Source organism: Crocuta crocuta, unplaced genomic scaffold, assembly GCF_008692635.1.
Source record: "Crocuta crocuta isolate KB4526 unplaced genomic scaffold, BGI_CrCroc_1.0 scaffold170, whole genome shotgun sequence".
NCBI lineage: Eukaryota > Metazoa > Chordata > Mammalia > Carnivora > Hyaenidae > Crocuta > Crocuta crocuta.
Window position 1 is genome coordinate 4,437,455 of NW_027527853.1, and position 26,569 is coordinate 4,464,023.

General features: G+C 38.8%; 1 protein-coding gene across 1 annotated transcript in view; it reads right to left on the reverse strand.

The window, feature by feature from the left end:
• TBC1D12 (TBC1 domain family member 12) overlaps positions 1–19,994 on the reverse strand; it is an 89,484-nt gene extending 69,490 nt beyond the window's left edge. Inside the window, 2 exon segments of the mRNA XM_077779638.1 lie at positions 19,263–19,363; positions 19,365–19,994. Coding sequence (XP_077635764.1) covers positions 19,263–19,363; positions 19,365–19,943 — 680 coding nt within the window. The 5' untranslated portion in view covers positions 19,944–19,994.
• Between the last annotated feature and the right edge of the window lie 6,575 nt (positions 19,995–26,569).

Below are 26,569 nucleotides of genomic sequence, written 5' to 3' on the forward strand. Positions count from 1 at the left end.
CATGAGTAGGATGTGTATGCTGAAAACTACAAAACACTGATGAGGAAAATCAAAAAAGACCAAAATAAATGGAGAGACCTGCTGTATTCAGCGAATGGTAAATTCAACTTGGTAAAAATGTCAATTCTTCCCAGGCTAATTAATAAGGATTATCTGTGGGGTGCCAGAGTGGCTTAGTCGGTTAAGCATCTAACTTTGGCTCAGGTCATGATCTCCCGGTTTCTGGGTTCAAGCCCCACATCAGGTTCTGTGTTGGCAGCTCAGAGCCTGGAGCCTATTTCAGATTCTGTCTCTCCCTCTCTCTATGCTCCTCTCCCGCTCATGCTCTGTCTCTCTCTGTCTCAAAACTAAACTATAAAAAAATTTTTACAAAAGGATTATCTGTAAGATTCAGACAAACTAATTCTAAAATTAATAGGAAAAGGTAAAGGAGGTAAAAGAGCCAAAAAATATTTGAAAATTAGAATACTGCATTAGAATACAAGCTCTATGATGTTATCACTGTATTAGTCTGTGAGCTCTGTGTTCATCACTGCATCCTAAGTGCTGTGCTTACATACATGAAAGTCTACTAAACTAAGTGGCTACAGAGAACTATTCGTAGCTACCTTAGTCCACTTAGGGTGCTATAACTAAATACTATAGATTTGGTGGCTTATAAACAACAGAAGCTTATTTCCTATAGTTCTGGAAGCTGGCAAGTCAAAGATCAAGGCACTGGCAGATTCAGTGTATGGGAAAGTCTCCCTCCTGTTCAGATTACTCTATTGGCTCTGTCCTCACAGGGAGGAAGGGGTGAGAGAGCTCTTTTATAAGGGCATTAATTGCACTCATGAGGGCTCCACTCTCACGACCTAAGCAGCTCCCAAAGTCCCCAACTTCAAATACTATCACATTGGGGATTAGGTTTCAAAATATGATGGGGGAGTAGAGGACAAACACTCAGTCTATAGCATTAGTCTAATGGAGGAGTGCAGTCCAGTGAGCCATTATTATTTCCATAAACCTTTCTCCTCTATGAGCTATTTCTTTTTGCATCATTCCCTTTCAATACTTTTCACTTTCTATCTTACATACTGATCTGAATGCTTTTTTAACCTATAAATGTTCTGAGGACAGGACTGTGTAATATTCACAATGCCCTACACGTAAGATATTTAAAACACTCAGTACATACCTTATTTTTTAAACTAACACAAAACAAAAATTGGCTGTTTTCTTTCGCTATATAGTTCTATAAGTTTCACCACACATATACATTTGTGTGCAACTACGACTGCAACTGAGGTACAGAACAGTTTCGTCACCCCAAAACACTCCATTGTGTTTATGTTTTTGTCACCCTCTCCCCTAAATCCTGTTAAGCACTGGAATGAACCTGAAGATAAGACTTATAAGCCAGATTCAGTGAAGAGAAGTAAATCTTGTCTCCCCCATCTTATGCTCCCTACTAGTATCACATCATAGCATTTCAATTTATGTTCACAATGTGATCATCACTGACTTCACCAGAAAGGCCTTATTCTAGCTCCTTCCTTTCCTGGAATACAGTGTTCAAATATGCTTGCTGAATGAACCGAGGGAGAATTCAGACAAACAGAAATTAGAGAGGAGAATGACAACTCATTCTGGCTAGAATAAACTCCAAAGTACGAACAGGAAATAAGAGATCATTTTATTTCCTTGCCCCCAAACCCTCAACAGTCCCTAATATCTATGGAAGAATTTTAATTCTTTATCCTAGTATTAAAAGCTCTTCACTATTTGGACCCAAATACTCTTTCCATCATTAGTTCTTACTATTCTTTCCACAACTAAGAGAAATATATGTAGCTTCAGCATACCTACAACCTGTTCCCACTTCTTTGTGCATTTACCCCAATCCCTACTGAAGCAGTAGTAACCCGATGTGACTGCATTTGTATCTTATGGCCTTGCCCTTCAGTCAGTGCTGATTAGATTGCACCCTAATAAAACAGGAACAAATAAATTCATTCCTAGGCTGAGACAAGCAGATTCCCAGGATTTTAAAAAAAAAAAAATTAGGTTTATTTATTTATTTGGAAAGAGACAGTATGAGTGGGGGAGGGACAGAGAGAGAGGAAGACTGAGAATTCCAAGCAGACGCCACATTGCCAGCACAGAGCCCAATGCGGGACTCGATCCCACAAACCGTAAGATCATGACCTGAGCCAAAACCAAGAGTCAGAAGCTTAACTGACTTAGCCACCCAGGTGTCCCTCCCAGGATTTTTAAATAGGAGACTTAGAGACTGAGTGGGTTGAAGGCTGGTAGATGCTTGAACTGATAATCAGGTAGAGATGGGACAGCTTTAGGGGGTTTTTGGGGTGGAAACCACGCAGTGAACAGCCAGGAGACAGAAGAGAGATGAGAAAAACCATCCCTTGAAAAGCCGAGAAACCACTGTTCCAGTCACTCTATAGTCCAGATATATTTTATTTCCTATTTTCAAAATATCCACAAGAAGCCTATTACATCCCTACAATAAACCTTCCTTCATTTAAGGTACTTTAGGTGGTCTTCTTTTCCTTAAAACTACAGACACTAACCCTAACATATAAGCCAAACTCTATACTCTTTCTCATACATTCTGCACTTTCATGCCTCTATGCTCTAGATAACTTAGATACATATTTTATTTCCTCTAAGTACAAACTAAGTTGATTACACATACTTAGAACTGTAATATATCCTATCTAAAAAGTTTCTACTTGTGCATCAAATCATACTATCAAGAAAGTGGAAAGACAAGCCATAGAATAGAAGGAAACATTTCCAAATTAATAATATCTAATAAAGGGCTTGTATCCAGAGTATATAAAGAACTCATATAACTCAACAACAAAACTATAAATAGCCCAATTAAAAATGGGCAAAAGTGGAGCACCTAGGCGGCTTAGTTGGTTAAGTGCCCGACTTTGACTCAGGTCATGATCTCACAGGTTTGTGAGTTCAGCCCCACTTCAGGCTTTGTGCTGGCAGCTCAGAGCCTGGAGCCTGATTCAAATTCTGTGTCTTCCTCTCTCGCTTCTCCTCTCGCCACCTCAAAAATAAACAGCCATCCTTCGCCACCTCAAAAATAAACAGACATTAAAAAGGTATTTTTTTTTTAAATTTATTTCTAGGAGAGAGAGAGAGAGAGATAGCATGAGCAGGGGAGGGTCAGAGAGAGAGGGAGTCACAGACTGAAACAGGCTCCAGGCTCTGAGCTGGCAGTCAGCACAGAGCCCGACGCAGGGCTCGAACCCACAAACCGCGAGATCATGACCTAAGCGAAAGTTGGACGCTTAACCGACTAAGCCACCCAGGCGCCCCTAAAAAGATATTTTTTAATGGGCAAAAGATTTGATAAACATTTCTCCAAGGAAGATACACAAATGTCCAACAAGCAAATGAAAATATGCTCAATATCATCGGTCATTAGGGAAACTCAAAACCACAATAAGATACTATAACTCAATACCCACTAGGATGGCTATAACTAGGAAAAAAAAGAAAAGAAAATGATAGGTGTTGGGAGAAGAGGAGAGAACGTGGAATCCTTGTACACTGCTGATGGGAATGTAAATGGTGCAGCTTCTGTGGAAAACAACTGGTGGTTCCTCAGTAAGTTAAACATTTAGAATATGACCCAACAATTCCACTCTGAGACCTAACACCCAAAAGAACTTGAGAGGTATTAAAAGAAAAAAACCTTGCATACAAATGTTCACAGTAGCACTATTCATAAAAACCAAAAGGTGAAAACAACCCAAAGGTCTGTCAATGGATAACTGGATAAACAAAATGTGGTATATCCACACAATGAAATACTATTCAGCCATCAAAAGTAAGTACTGATACAAACTACAACATGGATGGGCCCTGAAACATTATGCTAAGTGAAAGAAAACACAAGGCCATATATGATTTTATTTATACAAAATATTCAGAATACACAAACCCACTGAGGACACAGATTAGTGGTTGCCAGGGACTTGGGGAGAGAAGGGAGTCAAGTGAATTTCCTTTTGGAGTAATGAAATGTTTTGGAACTAGACAGCGGTGATGATGCCTACACAACACCATGTAGACATCAAATGTTACTGATGGTAAACTGTATATGTATTTTACCATAATAAAAAAATTTTAACAGGTTTCTAAAACTAAACATCCAATTATCAGTTTTTCAAACATGACCATCAGTTTAACAGACTAAACCCCTATCTTTCAGCACTAATTAGTATGCCAAACCAAAAACTGTACCTAAACCATACAACTTTGTAAAGCAAGAACTATTCCAAGGTGATTTACTTCTATTTTTTTCTGGCTGTGTTTGGAATAAAAATACTAAACAAAAACTAAATTCCACTGGTTAAGGCTTTTTAAAGAAAATACAAAACTGTTCATATCAAAAGTTGTTTACTCTACATGAGCTGTTTTTCAGTTTTATCAACTCTAAAATGCAGGCTAATAACAGACAAATGTGTTATAGTAAACAAATGTTATTTAGTATGGTTTCGTGAGAATGAATAAAATGACAAAAGATGAACGTGTTTGCTATCAATAAAAGATAAAAGAGATACAAGAGTGATATATCTAGTTCTACTGAAATTGAGAATAATTTGTTTTGCTAATCAGAAAAGCTAAAGATGGACTTCAAAGCTGTATTACAAAGCTGTAATCATCAAGTCAGTATGGTATTGGCACAAACTCAGATCAATGGAACAGAACCGAGAACCCAGAAATGGACCCAAAAAACATATGGCCAACTAATCTTTGTCAAAGAAGGAAAGAATATCCAATGGAATAAAGACAGTCTCTTCAGCAAGTGGTGCTGGGAAAACTGGACAGCGACATGCAGAAAAATGAACCTGGACCACTTTCTTATACCGTATACAAAAAGAAACTCAAAATGGATGGAAGACCTAACCCTAAGACAGGAAGCCATCAAAATCCTTGAGGAGGAAGCAGGCAAAAACCTCTTTGACCTTGGCCACCGCAACTTCTTACTCAACATGTCTCCAGAGGCAAGGGAAACAAAAGCAAAAATGAATGACTGGGACCACATCAAAATAAAAAGCTTCTGCACAGCAAAGGAAACAATCAGCAAAACTAACAGGCAACCAATGGAAAGGGAGAAGACACTTGAAAATGACATATATGACAAAGGGTTTGTATCCAAAATCTATAAAGAACTTACCAAACTCAACACCCAAATAATTCAGTGAAAAAATGGGCAAAAGACATGAATAGACACTTCTCCAAAGAAGCCATCCAAATGGCCAACAAACACATGAGAAAATGCTCAACATCACTCACCATCAGGGAAATACAAATCAAAACCACAATGAGATACCACCTCACACCTGTCAGAATTGCTAATGTTAACAGCTCAGGCAACAACAGATGTTGACGAGGATGCGGAGAAAGAGGATCTCTTCTGCACTGCTGGTGGGAATGCAAACTGGTGCAGCCACTCTGGAAAACAGTATGAAAGTTCCTCAAAAAATTAAAAATAAAACTACCTACAACCCAGCAATTGCACTACTAGGTATTTATCCAAAAGATACAGGTATGCTGTTTCAAAGGCGCACATGCACCTAAATGTTTATAGCAGCACTGTTGACAACAGCCAAAGTATGGAAAGAACTCAAATGTCCATCGATGGATGAATGGATAAAGAAGATGTGGTATATAAATATACAATGGAGTATTACTTGGCAATCAAAAAGAATGAAATCTTGCCATTTGCAACTACGTGGATGAAACCAGAGGGTATTGTGCTATGTGAAATTAGTCAGAGAAAGACAAATGCCATATGACTTCACTCATATGAGTACTTGAAGATACAAAACAGATGAACCTAAGGGAAGGGAAGCAAAAAGAATATAAAAACAGGGAGGGGGACAAAACAGAAGAGATTCTTAAATATGGAGAACAAATTGAGGGTTACTGGAGGGGTTATGGGGGGGACTAAACGAAATCTTTGTTGCACTATATGCTTAACTAACTTGGATGTGAATTAAAAAATTAAAAAGAAAAGCTAAAGAAAATTATTTACTTCGCAAGTAGAAAAAAATATAAAGGATATTTCAGAACCTGCAACATTATAAAGGCAACATTTATCACAGAGTTTTACATTTCTTTTGCATTATAACATTGTCAGTTATAGACACTGTACTAAAGATTTTTCCATAATCTTTATATAAAGATTAGTCCTATTTATATAAAGTTAGTCCTTTAAATATGGACTGTTTTGCAAACCCAGTGGTAAGTAAGCAGAGTTTTAGGCTCCACCAAAATTAAACTGATATAGCCAGATCTACACAAGATAACCCAAATGTAAGGGTGGCAGACCCCAAGTGTCTCACTTTAATCCTTCAAAATAATATGAAAGTCAAATCATTTACACCTGTTTGTACAAACCTCAACTATTCACATATTATGCCTAACTATCTGTTTGAGGATAAATCTATTATACTAGGAGATTATTTAGAGTACTTATTACAGTACAGTTAATGTACAAATGAATTTGCTTGGTTGGCTTCCTAATATATTTTAGCTTTGACTTCCCGCCAACATCTAGTTCTTCAGTCCCATCTTACATTGGCCCAAACTGGTTTCTCTCCTACAGCAATATCTCCCCAAAGACAGGTACCAAAATACTTTGAGGAATGATACCAATAAAGCAACAAATGGAGAGCCTCCCAGAGTGACTACTTCAAAGGTTCCAGACATTTACCTATATTACATTCTTGTACCTTTTAAAAAGTATTTAACCCAATAAATCTTTGTGTTCCTATATCTATAAGGCTTCCATGTTTCCATGCAGAGACACAGAAAGCAAAAAAGACAAGCTCCCTTTCTCCAGGGAGTCTGCTACAACAGATATATACACATATATAAGTAACTACAGAAGTCTCACTACTTTGTTTACCTCATTCAATCCTCAAAAATGGCCAAAGGGTTAGTGAAGCAATGTACAGAACGTGTGCACTGGATGTAGACTTAACTGTACAACCTTACAGTCTCAGGGTTTTCCCTGAAGTTATTTCCTTTCTGATCCATGACAGTAAAACCACAAGCCTAAGAGCTATTCTGGGTCTTTTCTCCCTCATCAAATTCCTTACAAAACATGATAGACATAATTTTTCACATGACTCCCATTTTCATGTCATCCCACCTCCCTCAAAACAAAAATCAGATTCAAAGTTTTCCTCCATTAAAGTTTCACAAAAGGGCTATTGGTATAAGATATGTCACTCAAATTGCTAGTGATTCCTTCTGACAAGGATTGAATTTAATGTTATTTACATCAACTACCAGATATCACACTTTAATAAAGAGACTGACAAGCACCCATAAACTACCACAAGTGTATCCAAACCCTGGTTTCACAAGTCCCAAATCATCTGCCACACTGCTACAAGAGTCAGTGTTCTAAAATGCAATTCTGAGGGGTGCCTGGGTGGCTCAGTTGCTTAAGTTTCTCTTTGATTTTGTAAGTTGGAGCCCCACATCAGGCTCTCTGCTGTCAGCGACAGAGACCAATTTGGGCCCTCGGTCCTCCTCTCTCTCTGTCCCACCCCAGCTCATGCTTGTGGTGTGTTCTCTCTCAAAAATAAACATTTAAAAAATAAAATAAAATAGGAGCTCCTGGGTGGCTCAGTCGGTTAAGCATCCAAGTCTTGGTTTCAGCTCAGGTCTCACGGTTTGTGTGCTCAAGCTCCATATCGGGCTCTACGCTGATAGTGGGGACCCTGCTCAGGATTCTCTTTCCCTCTCTCTCTGCCCACCCTGCCCCCACTTGCACTCTCTTAAAAATAAATTTTAAAATTTTTAAAAAATAAAATGCAATTCTGAGCATGCTGCCCTTATTTTAAAAGCCCATCAAAGGTCCTGTGCACTGCTACCCTTCATGGAATCCGTTCAAATTGTTTAGTTCTGTCATAAACAAACTTCTTCATAATTTAGTTTCAACCTTTTTGCCTCAAATTTTGACACTCTACCTCACCTGCCCTAAAGGTGGTCATACAGAGTATCTGCAGTCACAAAAGTGCTATCTCATGTATAAATTCTTTTTTTTTTTAATTTTTTTTTAATGTTTTATTTATTTCTAGGAGAGAGAGAGAGACAGCGTGAGCAGGGGAGGGTCAGAGAGAGAGGGAGTGACAGACTCTGAAACAGGCTCCAGGCTCTGAGCTGGCAGTCAGCACTGAGCCCGATGCGGGGCTCGAACCCATGAACCGCGAGATCATGACCTAAGCGAAAGTCGGACGCTTAACCGACTAAGCCACCCAGGCACCCCTCTCATGTATAAATTCTGTACATGCTGTTGTGTGCCTGTACGGTCTTCAGCCAGCCTCATTCCAATCCCAGCCGTTCCCAAGCATTCATGTTTCATCTACGTATCCCTAAGTTTCGTGACTTCCTGCCTCAAAGTTAATCACTGCCTCAGTGCCTCTGATTCATCCTGTACCTTCTTTTATAACATTAATCAGGTAATATTGTGTGAGTGCTGATTTATGCGGCTCCCCCATTTTAAGTTTAATATTGCTTAATCTCCTCCTTATATGCCTAATATATATAATAGGGCTCAAAACCATTTGCTGAATAAATGGCAAGAAAACTGCAACTAACTCCTAAGAACTGTGTATGTTTAGGCCAGAGGGTCCAAGAACAAAAAAGAGGTTCAGAAGCAATCTTTAAATTTATGAACGGTGGTTCTGTAAAACAAAACAAAACACCTGACTTGCTCTTTGTGGCTCTATTAGGACCAGAAACATTACAAAGAGATACACTATGCTTCCGCATAAAGAACCTTCTAACAATTAATACCCTCAATAAGCTGCCTTGAGGAAACTGACCTCCTTGTTAGTGAAAGAATTCAAGCAGAGGCTAAACAATGTCTATCAGGTACCTAAACTCTTTAAGAATAGAGACAAACACTTTTAGCTCTAAGGTGGTAGTTACTGTTGGTTTGTTTTGTTGACCTTTTGCTCAGGTCCAACATAGAGTACTTCTTGAACTGATGGTATGCATCATAGAACCTATCTTCCAGTAGTCTTGTGACCAGAGTCACTGTCTCTTCTTCTTCTTTTTTTTAAAGTTTATTTATTTTTGAGAGAGACAGCGTGAGCAGGGGCGGGGCAGAGAGAGAGGGGGAGAGAGAATCCCAAGCAGGCTCTGTGCTGTCAGCACACAGCCCAATGTGGGGTTCAAACTCACAAAACCATGAGAGCATGACCTGAGCCAAAACCAAGAATCGGACCTTAACTGATTAAGCCACCTAGGTGCCCCTGTCTCTTTTTTCTACATGGCGTTATGATGTTTCCATTAAATGGACAACTAACTCAAAAGATTATATTCTGGTCATTTCATAGAGTAAAACCATCTTATCTCCTCATTAAAATATGTATCTAGTTGGGGCTCCTGAGTGGTTAAGTTGGTTAAGCGTTCAACTTTGGCTCAAGTCATGATCTCCCAGTTGAGTTCAAGTTCTGTCAGGCTCTGTGCTGACAGCTCAGAGCCTGCAGCCTGCTTTGAATTCTGTGTCTCCCTCTCTCTCTGCCCCTCTCCCACTTGCATTCTGTCTCTCTCTCAAAAATAAAGATTTAAAAATTTAAAAATATGTATCTAGTTATTATTTTACTTGGGAAAATTTTTATAGTGGTTATCTTCTAAAAGTGTTCCTTCCTGCACTGTAATTCTCAGTTATTTGTATACCCAATTTTGAAAGTTAATTGCTGTCTTAGCAGTCTTGACAGTTTAATGCATTTCTGGGAGTGTAACACAAAGATGGCCATCATTCTCTGGTTATATGTTCAATTATTGTATTGGTTAGCTTGTATAATTATCTATTAGTTTTGATAACAAATTTTGGTTCCCAACACTCAATTCTAAATCACAACAAATCCTCTGTTTTCCAAACAACAACGAGAATTTCAATCTCTTTAATCCTAAATAGTACCAATGAAGTTAAAAGTCAGTCCAACAGGGGTGAGGTAAAGACTGTCAAGTGCTATGTCAGAAAGAAAAGAATTCCATTTTATCACGTACATTATATTTTAAAAACTTACATTTCATCACTCTTCAAAAAACAGAAACTACTCAGTTGAGACCTTTTACTGATTTAAAACTTTAGTAACTTACTTCAGAACTTATATTTAAAACTACACTATATATCTGCCTCCTAATAAGCAATTTTCTCTTTATGGGTGAGAGACATTTTAATTCTGGTTGCTAGATTTACCATGGTTCCTTTTAACACTGGAACTCAAGGAAGAATATACTGAATAAAATTGTACTTTTTAATTTTTTCTTTTTAAATGTTTATTGTTTTTAAAAAAAATTTTTAATGTTTTATTTATTTCTGAGAGAGAGAGAGAGAGAGAGAGAGACAGCGTAAGCAGGGGATGGTCAGAGAGAGAGGGAGATACAGAATCTGAAGCAGTCTCCAGGCTCTGAGCTGGCTGTCAGCACAGAGCCTGACCAAGGGCTCGAATCCCCAAACCATGAGATCATGACCTAAGCCCAAGTTGGACACTTAACCAACTGAGCCACCCAGGGGCCCCTGTTTATTTATTTTTGAGAGAGAGAGAAAGAGAACAGGGGGAGGGGCTGAGAGAGAGAGAGGGATAGAGGATCTGAAGCTGGCTCTGCGCTGATAGCAGAGACCCCAATGAGGGGCTTTGAACCCAAGAACCATGAGATCATGACCTGAGCTGAAGTCAGACAGTTAACNATGAGAGGATGAGAACATTAGGGAAGTTCAGAGGGAGGCACAGCAGATATCTTTAGGAAAGAAGTTGCGAGAAACCTCTACAAAGGCATTGAGGTAAGCAGAGTAGAAAAATAAACATGAGGATAATCTGTAGTAATTACTCTGAAGTTTAGAGGCCAAAGTACAGGGCTAACTTTCAATCAACATGTTCTGCAGCAGTTTTTCTCTTTACAAACTTCTTCAAACTCATTCTCTTAACATGTTTCTTCTGTCTCTAACTATACATTCACACCCTCCAAACATATCTTTCTTACCACCTCAACTGAAATAGTATGGAAAAGTATTTATCCTTAGTTTTATATCCTGTCCTATTTTTCAAAAGCAAATAATAATGAGCATTTTCTGAAGACAAGGAAATGGACCCTTTCCTCAAGGCTCTAGAGAAGAATAGAGCCCTGCTGACATTGTGTTTTAGCCCACTGAGACTTGCATTGGACTTCTAACCCACAGAACTCTCAGATAATAAATTTCTATTTTTTAAGCCAAAAAATGAGCATTTTCTGTTTTTCTTACAAAGAAACTTACAGTCTCTGAATACCTGTCTCTTGGGGCAACAAAAGTATTTCCCCTACTTAACTAGAAGATGACTACAAACAGTCTTGATGAAAACCAGATCTGGATATTGAAAATAATGCCCAATGTATGATGGGTGGGTATATATTACAGTATTTGGGAAAATATGAGAAAATAGCACATAATTTGATTTCAAAACTATCATGTTCAGTTCCAAACTTAAAATGTTTTAATCTCTCTGGGGTTAGAAACAGGCAGATGGAAATATTTTTAAGCCAAGAAATGTATCCCAAAATAAAATTCAAATTAAAAAGAAATCGAAAAGCCAAATTCAAAGGTAAATTAAACACATTACCAAGCTCACTCTCAAACAAGCTCTAACTAGGAGCATAACTTGTAGTTTGGTTTCCTAAGGTAAACTTCTCTTAATTGCAGGAAAGAGCCTGCTGAAAACCCAGACAGTCACATGGGTTTCCATCTCTTTCTTCTTTTGGCCACAGAAATAAGAAGTCCAAGAAAGGCTGAAGCAGCAAATTCTAGAGGGGAATATGCCGTGTGCAATCTGCAGCAGTTTTTCTTAAAGGCATGGAAAAGAGTTAGAACTAGCAGCAGAAGGAAGGAAAATTAACACCTTTTTTTGGTGAGCTATAAATAAGGAGAAATAAAGTTATGACTCCATGTTGAAGACATGAGTAAGGTTTTGCAAGTTAAAGCTTTTCACAGAACAGGCAAGCAAGGCTTTCCATATAGCATAAAATAAAAGGACCCTTCCCACTAATAAAAAGGAAGCTAAGATTTAATCAGGCAGAGATAACTTCTCAGTCTAGTGAAGGTCAGCAAAATACTTCCCTACTGTATCTGTACTTACACTCACCAATTACAGGGAACCTACATATGATCCAAGTTTAAAATCAATAAGGTAATGTGAGCAATAAATGCATGTTGCACCTTCTTTCAGTTATTATCTGAGGAGACCTGCCCATCAACAATTATTTCAGTAATTATAGTCTGGGAACCACCTGCATCAGAATCCTTCTTAGGAGTCCTAGTTAAATATTTGGATTCCTGCTGGGCCCCACAAAAGATCTAGTGAATCAAAGGTAGAGGGAGGGGAGGGAGGCTCAAGGAATCTGCATTCTTAGCAACCTACTCCCTTCAGGTAATTTTAAAATACACGGAGGTTTAAGAATTAATGTTGTAGGGTTCAAGCAACTATCACTCAAAACTACCCGGGGAATAACGCAGCCTAGCTAAAAAGAATTCCCAGGAAGAAATAAGCAGCCTCAAAAAGGACTGACTTTTCCCTTCTCAGTACACATAAAGATGGGTAACAGATGTGTCACCTCAAAAATCTCCAAATGTTTCCACTCTTCCCAAAGTTTTCCCACCACAACATACTAAGCATGAAATGTATGAGTGAGCCAAGCTAAACATTTCATGAACTTAAACTAAGAAACCAGCTTTGCCTGTCTATAGGAGCCTTAAAACAATAAAATATATAAATTTTAATCTTTCTCAACATTCCCTCCTTTCAGTTCCTTCTCAGATTTGCTTTTTAGTCAAAGCTTAAAGATTTCTGAAAATCTTAGACCATTACATTACAGTCCATTTTAACACCAATCCAATACCAAATACAAATTATGTTTAAAAATCTACTACACAAATCATGTAATGTTTCTTCAGGTAATACACAAAAAAAATCCATTCATCTCTTTCTTTCTTTAAACCAGTGGATTTCAGCGATGAAGCTGGGGAAGGGACTGCGGCTATCTTGCCACACAATAAATACATGGCACTTAAAACATTATCTCATAGGCAATCTCATGAGGTAGGTATCACCATTATCTTTACTTTATGGATGACTTGGCTAAGGCCCAGAGGGGTCAAGTAACCTGTGCAGAATTATACAGCTAGGTAGGCTAATTCAAACCAAGGCAGTCTAATTCCAGAACCAGCATTTTTTTTTTTTTTTTTTAAATATCTACACTATTCCTGTAGTTTGTATATGTCATTGCCAAAAAGTAAGTCCCCGGAATCTGACAAGGTAGGGGTTGTGGATTCTGGAGAATCTAATTTTTTTAAATGTGTTTTCAGGTGATTGTGAAGTATAACAAAAGTTAGGAATTATTTATTAGGCTATTAGTTCACCCAAGTAGAACGCTGGCAACCTTTGAGACATAACTCATGGTCCGGAAGTTAAGGTCTCAAATTCCAATACACTGATTAACTAGAATTTACTTATTATCCTATTCTCTCTTTCCTACTTGGAAGAAATGAAAAGAAAAAAATACAGAATTAATTTGCCCAAGGTCACACAATTATTTAATGGCAGAAGCTATCCAGGCAAAAACCAATTTCTTATCTCTCAAACCAATAGTATTTTCACTACACCAAAAGCTATGTTTTTGTTCATTAACACCTCATGATTCATAGAAATTAGTATATTAGCTTCAAACCCGAGGAACCAGATCTTTGGTCTAGTTCTGATTTTTATTAATTCACTATCTGTAGGCAATTAATTATAAAATAAAATTGTAAAATAAAAATAAATTCCTTAAAAGGTCACAGGAAGATTTCCAGAATTAGAAAACACACAAAAAAAATCTTGGAAAAATATGGAATTATGTAGAATTAAATATTATTTCATATTTTTTTAGAGGCACATAGGTAGCTACTGGTTGTTAAAGCTTGTAAATACTACCCCAAATAGTTTGAACTTGCTTTGAAAATCAATGCTCTAGGTCCCCCTGAAGAACAATTCATTACCATGCCTAACTCATTTCCAATATTAAATTAACATCATCTTACTAGGTGATGTCTAGCAAATAAAAGATTTCTCTAATAACAGCCCTGTTGATTTTCTGTAGGATATTCAGTGATGAATGGAGTGATCCTTGAAGTTCCTTCTACTTTAAAGGTTTATTATACAGTAAAACACAACTGTTCCCCAAATACAAATCTTTTAGTCAGTATCTCTATGCTGAATGAAACGTGAAGTTTAACTAATAGTGATGTACAAACGTTGGTTTCTTAGTTGTGACAAATGTACCACAGTAATGTGATGTTAACAAACTGGGGAACTGGGTGAGGAGTATACCAGAACTCTCTGTACTATGCAACTTTTCTGTAAATCTAAAACTAATCTAAAATAAAAAATATTTTTCAAATAAAGTAAATCTCTATGCCCATTTTTAACAGTTCAGAAAATTTCTACCGAAGAGTAATGGTCTGCTTTGCTGTTGGGATATAGTGTCAAAAATGTTGATTTAGTTTTGCACTTCAAAATAATATTTGAGTACTTAAAATTATCTTAGTCTCATAAAAATTGGAGGTTCCCACTATTTTCTACCTGATTTATATGCAGATTATCACATTTCCAACCACCCACCTTAAAACCCACCTTAAAACCCACTAGAAAAACAAATTTCTAAGGTAAAGTCCTTGAAAACTAGAGCTGGATTTCCAGTGGTTTACTGCTTTGTGTTTAGATTGGGGGGATGGGTATCAGACACAGGAAACAAATACAAAAGGCTCTTGAGCCATTAGCTCCTCCATCTAATATAATGGGATGCTTCATGACACTCTAAAACCTTAAATGACTCTAATTTTTATTCTAGAGCAATTAATTATATTCTTTTCAGCTTTCCTAAAAATTTTAAACATTTTAATTATATTAACATGTAAGTAATGTCCAAAAGAGTTTTAGTAACAGAAAGTATTATTTTTCACATTTACTTTTATAATCTCTGTAGTAACAAAAATGTAATATTTAGATCAAGATATTCGTTCATTCTCCTTACCTATAAGTGCACCACACCTGTATTAAAGAAATACTGGGCTGCCTGGGTGGCTCAGTCAGTTAAGAATCTGACCCTTGATTTTGGTTCTGGTCATGATCTCAGTTGTCAGAGCAGCCCGCGGTTAATGGCCTCAGCACTGGGTGTGGAGCCTGCTTGGGATTCTCTTTCCCACTCTCTCTGTCCTTTCCCTTGCTCCTGGCTTGCAGGCACTCTCTCTTTCTCACTCAAAATAAACATAAAAAAGAAAGAAAGAAATGCTTGATTTAGGGAGTTACAAAAATCTTTTAACACTTATCAGAAGTTTGATATTTTGTCTCTTTGTTAAAAGGTTGAAGAAGGAGTTTTTTTGAGAAATGGGTTTTGAAACTGTAGTTTTTATTTTAGTTGACTGGGAGGAATACACATTGTGCAACAAAGAAGGGAGCCCTACCTGACAGAAGTCTAAGATGGCTTAGTCAGGTGAATTATGATTTTGCCAGAGTGCAAATTCTAGGTGGAAAAAAGAATGTGGTCATTTTGTCGTTTCTGAGAACATTAAGTAAAGAAAAATTATAATTGTAGGATTTTAAATTCTCAATATATTTAACAGTATATACTCTGAACAATGTTCATATTGTGGAGAATGGAGATTGTATAGATACAAAAAGAAATCACTAAAAGAACCGTTAGTGTTCACTATTCAGCCTAACTATAATAAAAAGAGTTCTGTAAAAATAGTTTTCTGCCACAACATTTAGTAAGTTTCAGAAGTCAATAATTCTAGAAAAAGCTACACGGATCTGGAGGTTTCATAACCTATAAAGTCAATTCTCTTTTTGAAAAGGAAAAAGTCTTCAATACTTTCTTCTCAATCTTGCCTATGCCCTTTAAGTCCACCAAATTCTCTCACAATTCACCTGGAGACACAGATACCCGTGTGTTTCTAAATAACAGTAACTACGGCAATCACATCTGAAGAAAACTCAAGAGAAATAAATGGCTTAAAAAATACATCTATAAAGGGCGTATCTACCTGAAAAATAAACCATTCTAGCTTTGGAAAAAAAGACATGAATTTGCTTAAAGGACCCATAAAAATAACTTAAATTTATTTTTAAAAGAATAATTTTTTTTAACTAAACAGATTCTTGAAGAATGAAGGCTAACCTGGAAACACAAGAGATTTTTTTAAGTTTTCATCTCCTTCTCAGTGCTGAGTTGGTGACAGTAGAGACAGTGGTACCCACCTAACATTTTAAAACATTTATGGACAGGAAAAGGCCAAGGATCTGAGGGAATATTACTTGGGGGGCTCCATAGTCAAGTCACCATTCACACAGAGAGATGCCTATATGAAGCTGAGAGAAGTCTCCAACAGGGACTGAACTAGAACTCACCTCACCTGGACAGGAAGGGAGGGGAGGAAAAACAGGTGATGAGAGCAGCCTCACCCTGGACCAAATTCCTTTAGCTCCTACATAATTTCTACTCTATTCAATGAAGCTTCTATCCATTTAGATAACTTTAAGATAACTCTGTTATCTGTAGTAACAGATATCCTGTTGTAAAGTATTCCCCTCTTAAATTAAAACAAACATGAAACTATTCTTTAAAAGTATTTATTAGAGATTTTTGCCAAGAAAAAGAGAGGAAGTGAAAAGAAGGGAAAGATAAAGGATAACCAGGTGGGAGAGAAAAAAAAAAAGTCACAGGTGAATACAAATGATGATCAAATGTAAACCTGGTCTGAAAATCAGGAATCTCAGTTTCTAATTCCACCTCTGCCATTAGCTAATGAAACTACCTTATGTAGATAATGGGTTTCCTGATCAAAAAATGAAGTGGCAGTAGGGGTTGCACCCAAGAACAAGAATCCATCCAAGAACAAGACATCCCCAAAGGGAGCCCTTATCTAGAGCTTCCAAGAATGACAATTATACACATGAACCTCTAGGTTGTCAGGGTAATGGAAATTTCTGATCATTCTGTCTGGGAATGGAAGATTTCTTCACAATTACCTAGAGAGTAGTACAGAGGAAGAGCCTGTAACAGTTGGCAATTCAATACAACTTAAGTGAAGTTCTTCATACCACTGCTAGGTACTGCAGATTCAGAGAGAAGTATCAGAGTCTCTGCCTTTAGGGTGTTCAGAATCCAGTTAAGGTTTTGGCTAAATCCAATTAAGGTTTTGTGCCCTTTTCCAGGAATGTTATACAAAGAAGTAACGACATCTAGAATCCTGACATTCTGATTTCAATGAAGAAAACCAAGGCTTAGGAGCACCTGGGTGGCTCAATCCATTAAGTATCCGACTCTTGATTTTGGCTGGGGTCATGAGCTCACAGTTTGGTTTGAGTTCCAGCCCCACGTCTGGCTTTGCACTGACAGCACGGAGCCTGCTTGGGATTCTGTATCCCTCTCTCTCTCAAAAAAAGAAAAAAAGAAAAAAAAGAAAAAAACTTTTGAAGGAAAGGAAACCATCTAAGGCTTAGAGAAATTAACTTCATGGTACCTATTTTGACTTCAAATTCAGTGCTCTGATACACATGATTAACATGGCTATATGAATGTCAACTAGCTATTTTAGTCCTATTAACAAGACTTTTAACTTAAGTCCTATTAACCAATTAAAGAAGAAATTTTAATTATATCAAAATTTCTTCCTGTTAATATGAAAAAGCTGCTTAAAATAAATTTGCCTTATTGTTCATAAACTGCAATGCATATACACATTTATTTGTCTTCAAACTTAATCCCTGGTAGCCTGCACTCCACCACCACTTCAGGGACCAGTGTCCAAATTATCTCTATTCCCAATGGTGGCATAAAGCAGGCATTCTGGGTATACTGGTTGAATTAGTGATCTCCAAAGCCCCTTCCAAGTCTAAAATTCCCTTACACCTGACATCAAAACATGACCAATAAACAGCCAAAGGCCACACAAGTTCACAAATGTATAAATTTAGTTCACCTTGAGAGCTTATAAAATACTGCCACTATAAGCTTTAAGTATGTTTTTGCAACTATACCCACACACACACAGATTTCACTACAATATATTTTATCCTATGAGTAACAAAAAATTACGATTTCTCAATCTTGATTTAAACAACTTCATAAATTACTTGTGAATTTATATAGGCAGGAAAAGTGAAGTATAATAAAATAGAAAAAGAAATATTAATTACAACCAGAAAACTGTGCCTGTGTCTACAAATATGCAAGCTAACTGTATAATCCTCTAAAACTTGAGCTGCATAATTTGCTTCTTTCAGTTCTATCAAGCTCCCTGAAAAGGAAACAAAAACAGAGGAGAACTCTGAAAGAGTTTACAAGTTGGTAATACTTTCCTATTTGCCTAGAGATTAAGGGGGAAAAAAGCATATCAAGATCTGACTCCAGACAAATTGCTATTTCATTAATGGGCAATAGGATGACTAATTTCTTACTATTTATCCCTATCAAAGCCCTATTCTGAAATCTGCAATGTCTATCTAGCACCATATATCAATTTCAAGAATAACAGGTCAAAACACAAATACAACAGCATCAAAAACTAAAAGGTTGCTGAAAAAAAGTGTAGGCGTATCTGGCAGAGGTAGAGAAGAGGGATTTTCTAGATAAAGCGCCATAGTCATTTGACTTTTTAAGGGCTGGGATCAAATTCGAAATTCCAAACTGACTGCATTTTAATAAAGGCCGTTAAACACTATGAAAAATAAACACTTCTAATTTCAGGAATTCCCAAGCTACATGAATGGATTTAGACTCCACGCAAATAGACCTCTCTGCAGAATGACTTCCCTTTCTCTTTCACAACCACACCCGCACACATATACCGCCGCGCCCACCCCCACTCCTCAACCCTACTCCTCGTAGTACAGTAAAAAAAAAAAAACAAAAAAACACTGAAAACAGGGCAGGTTGTCTGCTTATCAGGAGGAAGCAAAACTGCAGCTATGGCTTTAGCACGCTGGCAGGGCCTGAATACGCGGAAACCAGGTGTCAACAACAGGTACAGCCTCCAGCCCACAGGGAAACAAAGATTCGCTCCCTACAAAGTTGGCAACTTCTCCTACATACAACACAATGCAGACCCAGTTCCTCTTCTGCCAATGACAAATCAAAGCTAAGACCTGACTGCAAGAAAGAGCTCGNGAGCCCCGGCGCAGCCTGCGCTGTACCTGGCGAAGAAGTCGGCGAAACCGCCGCTCCGTCGAGCCCGGGCCGTGGTCCCCGCGGCGCCCTGCTCCGTGGCGGGCGCGGGCACCGGCGGCCCGGCTGCGGCNGCTCCGCAGCGGGTGCTCGAGTGGCGCGGCCCAGTCGGACGGGCTGCCCTCGACGTCCGCGCCCTCGTCGCCAGGCCCCTCCGGGGAAAGGCGGCGGCGGCGCGGATCCCGGCCGTCTGCGCGGACCAGCTCGTGAGGCTCCTCCAGGTCGCGACAGTCCTGGCCCGGCAGAAAGCCCGAATCCCCGTTGGTCATGCCTCTGTGCCGCGGCGCACGGGCATCCACCTCCTCTGCGCCTCGGTGCTTGGAGCCTGAGTCCCGCGGGCAGGCGTCCGAGCGCAGGGCTACCGGGGGCGGCGGCGCGCGGGGCTGGCCAGCGGGGAGTGGACAGTAGCACAGCCCCGGCTCCAGCTGTCCTCCGGTCGCCGCGAGGTAGCGCCGGAGGAGCTGCTGAGGCGGCGTCTCCTCTTCTTCCTCCTCCTCCTCCGCTGGCAGCTCCACAGCGCCGACGCCTCCGCCGAAGCCGCCCGTGGCCCGGATCATCTTCCCGTCCTGGCCCACGGGCTCTGGCGCCGGCACCGGGAGCAACTTGGGGTTTCTTCCCGAACAGGCTCCGGCATCCTCTGGACCCACCATCTAGGGCCGAGGGAACGCCACCCGAGGAGGCGACGGAAGAGTCCCCGGCGCAGGCTCTGNACCCCTCCCACCCCAGACTTCAGGCAGTTGCCGGAGAGCGGGCACGCGCCAGAGCTCGCGCACGCGCAAACGCCGGCCGGGTCAAATCACCGAACTGGCTATTCGGCGAACCATAGAGACAGTAGCTAGAGAGGCCCACTCCCTGACACTCCGGCGGCCAATCTGGGATGGGCCATCTGGATGGAGGAGGCTGGTTGGCTCTTTCTGAGCGTGACAATTCTTACACACGCACAGGTTTGACTCGCTTAGCAAAAATTCACTTGACGTACTTAATTTATGGGAGTAGAATACAGGATATTAGATGTAAGCCCTTCCAGCTCTAGTTGTTCACCAGTCGACTTTACGCTTTTTCATGCGTCTTCCCTATCGCCATTGCTACAATTTAGGGCTTCATCGTCCACAATACTAAGGTATCTTTCTTATCTAGCACCATGTTACATCACATGGCTTTTCTTAAAGATTTCCATTATCACTCTAAAGGAGAAAGAGGAAATGGAGTCGGGCAGAGAGGGGCTATTGAAATAATTCCAGCACCAAGTGATAATGGATTAACATGGAGTAACTGCCACTGGGTGGAAATGAGGGCGTTTAAAGTAGAAATCACGAGGGGCGCCTTGGTGGCGGTTAAGCGTCTGACTTAGGCTCAGATCATCATACTGCGAGTGATTTAGAGCCCGGCATTGGGCCCTGTGCTGACAGCCTGGAGCCTGCTTCAGATTCTGTGTCCCCCTTTCTGCCCCTCCCCTGCTCACACTGTCAGTCTCTCTCAAAAATAAGTAAACATTAAAAAATTAGGAAAAAAGTAGAAATCACAAGACGTGATAACTGATCCGATATAAGGAGCGACTGAAGAGGGAGGAACCAGCAATTACTAGAAAACTCCTGAGAGTGAAACTAATGTGGATTGAAGAAATGGGGATTTAGATGCTNAACTAACAAGCCTGGGAATATACAAGATAGAATTCTAAAACTTGGTTAAGGGCTTAGGTTTGGAGACACGGGTTGAAGAGTCATCTCCATATTGCAACAAGGTGAGTCATTAGGGACATGGCCTAGGAAGAAAGAATAAAGATGGAGGCAGAGACTCAAAGGTGTCATTATTTCTGGATGGGCAAAGAAGTTGCTTTGCAAAGGATTAAAGAGGAAATAGCTGTAGTTAAAATGAAGGGGAAAATATTGACAACTCATTCTAGAAGTATGTCAATGAAAAGAGAGAACAGAAATAGGAAAATGGGATAGTAATGACAGGAAGCAGCATTTTCAAGCCTTTATATATTTTTTATATATATGATAGGTAGTACAACCTATATATGAGTAGTAGTAAAATATGTAAATGGACACCTTTGTACCCAGCACCCAGTTTAAGAAATACCAGGTGTCTTTTATAATGAGTATATTTGAAGGCCTTAAGGAAAGACTAACTAGCAGGACAGAGAATCTGAAGGACTAACTAGCAAAGGCGTCATTAGTAATGTATTTATTGTCAAGATCTTTCAGAAGAATAAATGACTTCCAGGACACAGTTGGAAAAATTAATACAGAAAGAGAAAATATTTGTAAATCATATATCTGATAAAAGTCTAGTATACAGAATATATAAAGAACTCATAAAACTCAACAAGACAACCCAATGTAAAAGTGGATAAAAGAGGGTACCTTGGTGAATCAGTTGGTTAAGCCTCAGATTCTTGATTTCTGCTCAGGTCATGACCTCACAGTTACTGGGGTCAAGCCCTGACTTGGGCTCTGCACTGACAGTAAGGAGTCTGATTGGTATTCTCTCTTTCTCCCTCACTCTCTGCCCCCACCACCACACTGTCTCTCAAAATAAATATATAAACTTTAAAAGAAAGTAAAAATAAAAGTGGGTAAAGGACTTGAACAAACATTTCTCCAAAGAAGATATGCTAATAGCTATTAATATGCACATGAAGTAATGCTCAATATCATTAGTAAATAAGGAAATGTAAATTAAAACCACAATGACTTTAAAAAGTATTGGGGCACCTGGGTGGCTCAGTTGGTTAAGCTTCCAACTTTGGCTCAGGTCATGATCTGATAGTCGGTGGGTTGCGTTGGGTTCTGTGCTGACAGCTCAGATCCTGGAACCTGCTTCAGATTCTGTGTCTCCCTCTCTCTCTCTGCCCTTCCCTCACTCATGCTCTGTCTCAAAAATAAATAAAATATTTTTTAAAAAAGTGTTAAGGGGTGCCTAGGTAGCTCAGTTGGTTGAGCATCAGAATTATCTCGCAGTTCATGGGTGTATGCCCTGCATTGGGCTCACTGATGTCATTGAGGAGCCTGCTTCAGATCCTCTGTCCCCCTCTTTTTCTGCCCCTCCCCACTCACTCTTTATGTCTCTCTCACAATAAATAAATTCTTAAAAAATAAAAACCCACAATGACACAGCACTCAAACAGACTAGAATGATTATATTAAAAAAGCTGAAATGTAATTGTTGTAGAGGATGTGGAAAAAGTAGAATCTTCAAACTTTGCCAGTAGAAATATAAATGGTACAGCTGCTATGGAAAATGTTTGCTAGTTCCTCAATAAAGTTAAACATTGAATTACCATATGATCCAGAAATTCCATTCCTAGATATACCTAAAAGAAGTGAAAATAGATTTTCATGCAAAAACTTATACATAGATATTCATAGCAGCACTATTCATAAAAACCAAAAGATGGGGGGAGGGGGGATGGGCATGGAGGAGGACACTTGTGGGGATGAGCACTGAGTGTTATGTAGAAACTAATTTGACAATAAACTATTAAAAAAAAAAAAAACCAAAAGATAGAAATAGCCTAAATGCCCATCAACAGAGGAATGAATAAACAAAATGTGATATTTACACAATGGACTATTATTCAGCCACAAGAAGAAATGAAGTATGGATACATGATACAGAGTAGATAAATCTCAAAAACTTTATACTAAGTTGAAAAACCAGACACAAAAGATCCATATTGTATAATTTCATTTGTATGAACTATCCAGAATAGGCAAATCCATAGAGAAAGAAAACAGATTGGTGATTGACAATGGCTGGGAAGTGAAGAGGGAAGGAAAGGAATAGGGACAGACTACCTAATGGATATAGGGTGATAAAAATATTTTGCAACTAGAAACAGGTAGTGGTTGCATGACACTGCATATGTTTTATTTATTTGTTTATTTATTTTCTTTCATAGTTTATTGTCAAGTTGTATTCCATATAACATCCAGTGCTCATCCCAACAAGTGCCCTCCTCCATGCCCATCACCCCCCTTCCCCTCTCTTCCATCCCCATCAGCCCTCAGTTTGTTCTCACTATTCAAGTCTTACGGGGTGCCTGGGTGGCTCAGTCAGTTGAGCATCCAACTTCAGCTCAGGTCATGATCTCACTGTTCGTGAGTGCGAGCCCCACAATGGGCTCTGTGCTGACAGGTAGCTCAGAGCCTGGAGCCTGTTTCAGATTCTGTATCTCCCTCTCTCTCTGACCCTCCCCTGTTCATGCTGTCTCTCTCTCTCTCTCTCTCTCAGAAATAAATAAAAGATTAAAAATTTTTTTTAAAAAAAGAGTCTCTCATGGTTTCCCTTCCTCCCTCCCCCCAACTATTTTCCCCCTTCTTCTCCCCCATGGTCCTCCGTTAAGTTTCTCCTAATCCTCCTATATGTGAAAGCATATGGTATCTGTCTTTCGACAATGCAAATGTTTTAAATAGCAGTAATTGCACGCTTAAAAAAATTTTAATTTTTTTATTTTTTATTTTTTGAGAGAGACACAGAGTGTGAGTGGGAGAGGAGCAGAGAGAGAGGGAGACACAGAATCTGAAGCAGTCTCCAAGCTCTGAGCTGTCAGACCAAGCCCAATGCTGGGCTTGAACTTACAAACCACAAGATCGTGACCTGAGCTGAAGTTGGTTGCTCAACCAACTGAGCCACCCAGGTGCCCCTGAATTGCACATTTTAAAGTAGTTTTATTTTATGTAAATTTTCACCTCAATAAAAGAAATTTAGGTTAATATAGGAGATACCTAAGCATAAATATAATTATATGATAGTAAAGTAAGGGTAGCTGAGAGAGTCTAATCACAATATTGTTTCAACTTTTTTCTTTTTCTAACTTTCCTAACTTTCTAACTTTTCAAACCTTTCCTAACTTACTCCTTTCTGGCTACTGCTCTATTTCTCCCTCTTTGAAATTATACTATAGTATTTTAAACTCCAGTTTTTCTAAACGGTTTATTTAGTACATCTCCTTCCTCTCCTTTGGGTCCATAGCACCAAAAGTTTTATGAATAATAATAGTCCATACAACCCTACTGTTTTCTCAATAAAGACCTCAAAATTTAAACCCATTTATATTTTGTAATTTTGTCTATATGTATTCCATAATAAATTACATTAGTCATTCTTCTTAGTGGTTAGTGATTGTGTTTTCCACTTTGCATGGTAAAAGTTTCTGTCTTAGCTGCTAAGTAATATCTTATGCCATCTTACAAATTTTTAAAATTTTAGTTATTTAAGAAATCTCTACACCCCTTGTGGGGCTTGAACTCAAAACCCGGATATTAAGAGTCACATGCTCTTCCAACTGAGCCAGCCAGGCACCCTGCCTGACATTAAAAACTTTTGATACTATATTACTACAACTGTAGGCATAAATAAAATATCCTGGTACATTCCTATGAATCAAGTGAAACTATTATCATGAAAAAGATATTCTTAATCTCCGCTATAAAGTATTAATTAACAGCTATAATATGAAAAATTATGAGTATACTTAGATTCTTAAATTCTCTAAGAAAATTTGACTTTCACAGAAGTTCTCAAAATCCATACAATTTGTCTATTCTATGATATACAAATATCATACTATTTGTCAATTTGTATGATCCTCTCCTCATTATTGAACAGTTAATATGGTCCTATTATTCCATAATATTATTTTGCTACAATTGTACTCAAGTACAAAGGCCTCAAACAAAAGGTCTCAAAACTCCTCGTATTGTTCTTGAATCCTCAATCTTTTTCTTGTATACTGGATTTCCAAAAAACTTTCAAACATGCTTTAACTTCTATCATGTTAAATTACCATCATCACCACCCACACATACTCTTAGAGCAATGTTTTACAAACTTAGCTGCACATTAGCAACATTTAGAAAGTTTTAAAAATGCTAATGTCTGGGCACCACTGAAGACTAATTAAGTCAATATCTCTGCAGGAGGAGCCTTTACACTGCTATTCAAATAATTCTAATTTACAACTAAAGTTGAGAAATACTGGTTTATAGCTACAACTTTATCTCTCTGTTTCCCTGGGTAAACAAGCTTCTTTAAAAAGATGTTTACACACTGTGCACACTTAGATGTGATACCCTGAAAAGGACACAATGTGCATGAGAATGTATAAGCTCAATTTAATCACACAAAATCATGAGACAAATTCGAAATAAAGAAAATTCTACTTAAAAATAAAATGGGGGTGCCTGGGTTGCTCAGCCAGTGGTCTCTGACTCATGATTTCAGCTCAGGTCATGATCCCAGGGTGGTGGGATCACGAACCGCATTGAAAAGCTGTGGACATGTTAAAGATGAAAGAAATTAAAACAACACGACAATTACATGTAACACCTGCCCTAAACTTGATGTACTCAGTAGAGAAAAGGAATAGTCGACAAAGGACATTTCTAGGTCAACCAACACAATTGTCATATGCACAGTGGGTTAAATAAAGGTGTCAACGTAAATACTGATAGTTACAACTATAATTGATATTTACATTTTATAATGACTATATCAGTTCTGTAAGAAAATATTTCTATTTTTAAGAAATATACAGTGGAGGGTCACCTGGGTGGCTCAGTAGGTTAAATGTCTGACTCTTGATTCTGGCTCAGGTCATGATCTCACGGTTCATGAATTCAAGCCCCTAGTTGGGTTCTGCTCTGACAGCATGCAAAACCTGATTGGAATTCTCTCTCTGCCCCCCCCACCCCACGCATGTGTGTGCCTTCTCTCTCTCTCTCCCTCTCCCTCTCTCTCAAAATAAATAAATAAACTGAGGCACCTGGATAGCTCAGTCAACTGTCCAACTTCAGCTCAGGTCATGATCTCATGGCTTGTGAGATCAAGCCCCATGTTGGGCTCTGCACTGACAGAGTGAAGCCTACTTCAGATCCTCTGTCTCCCTCTCTCTCTGCCCCTCCCTGGCTCGTGCTCGCACTCTCTCCCTCTTTCTCTCTCTCATTCAAAAATAAATTAACATTAGGGATGCCTGGGAGGCTCAGTCAGTTAATCATTCGACTCTGTTTCGGCTCAAGTCATGATCTCTGAGTTTATGAATTCCAACCCCTCATCAGGCTCCACACTGACAGTATTGAGCCTGGTTGAGATTCTCTCCCTTGCTCTCCATCCCTCCCCATTTGTGCACAAGTATGTTTTCTCTCTCTCAAAAAAATTTTTTTTAATAAATAAACATTTTAAAAGATATTAAAAATTAAACTTTAAAAATTCAAAAAATATATTCAGTGGAGTATTTAGGATAAAGGGCCATTATATATGTAATTTACACTCG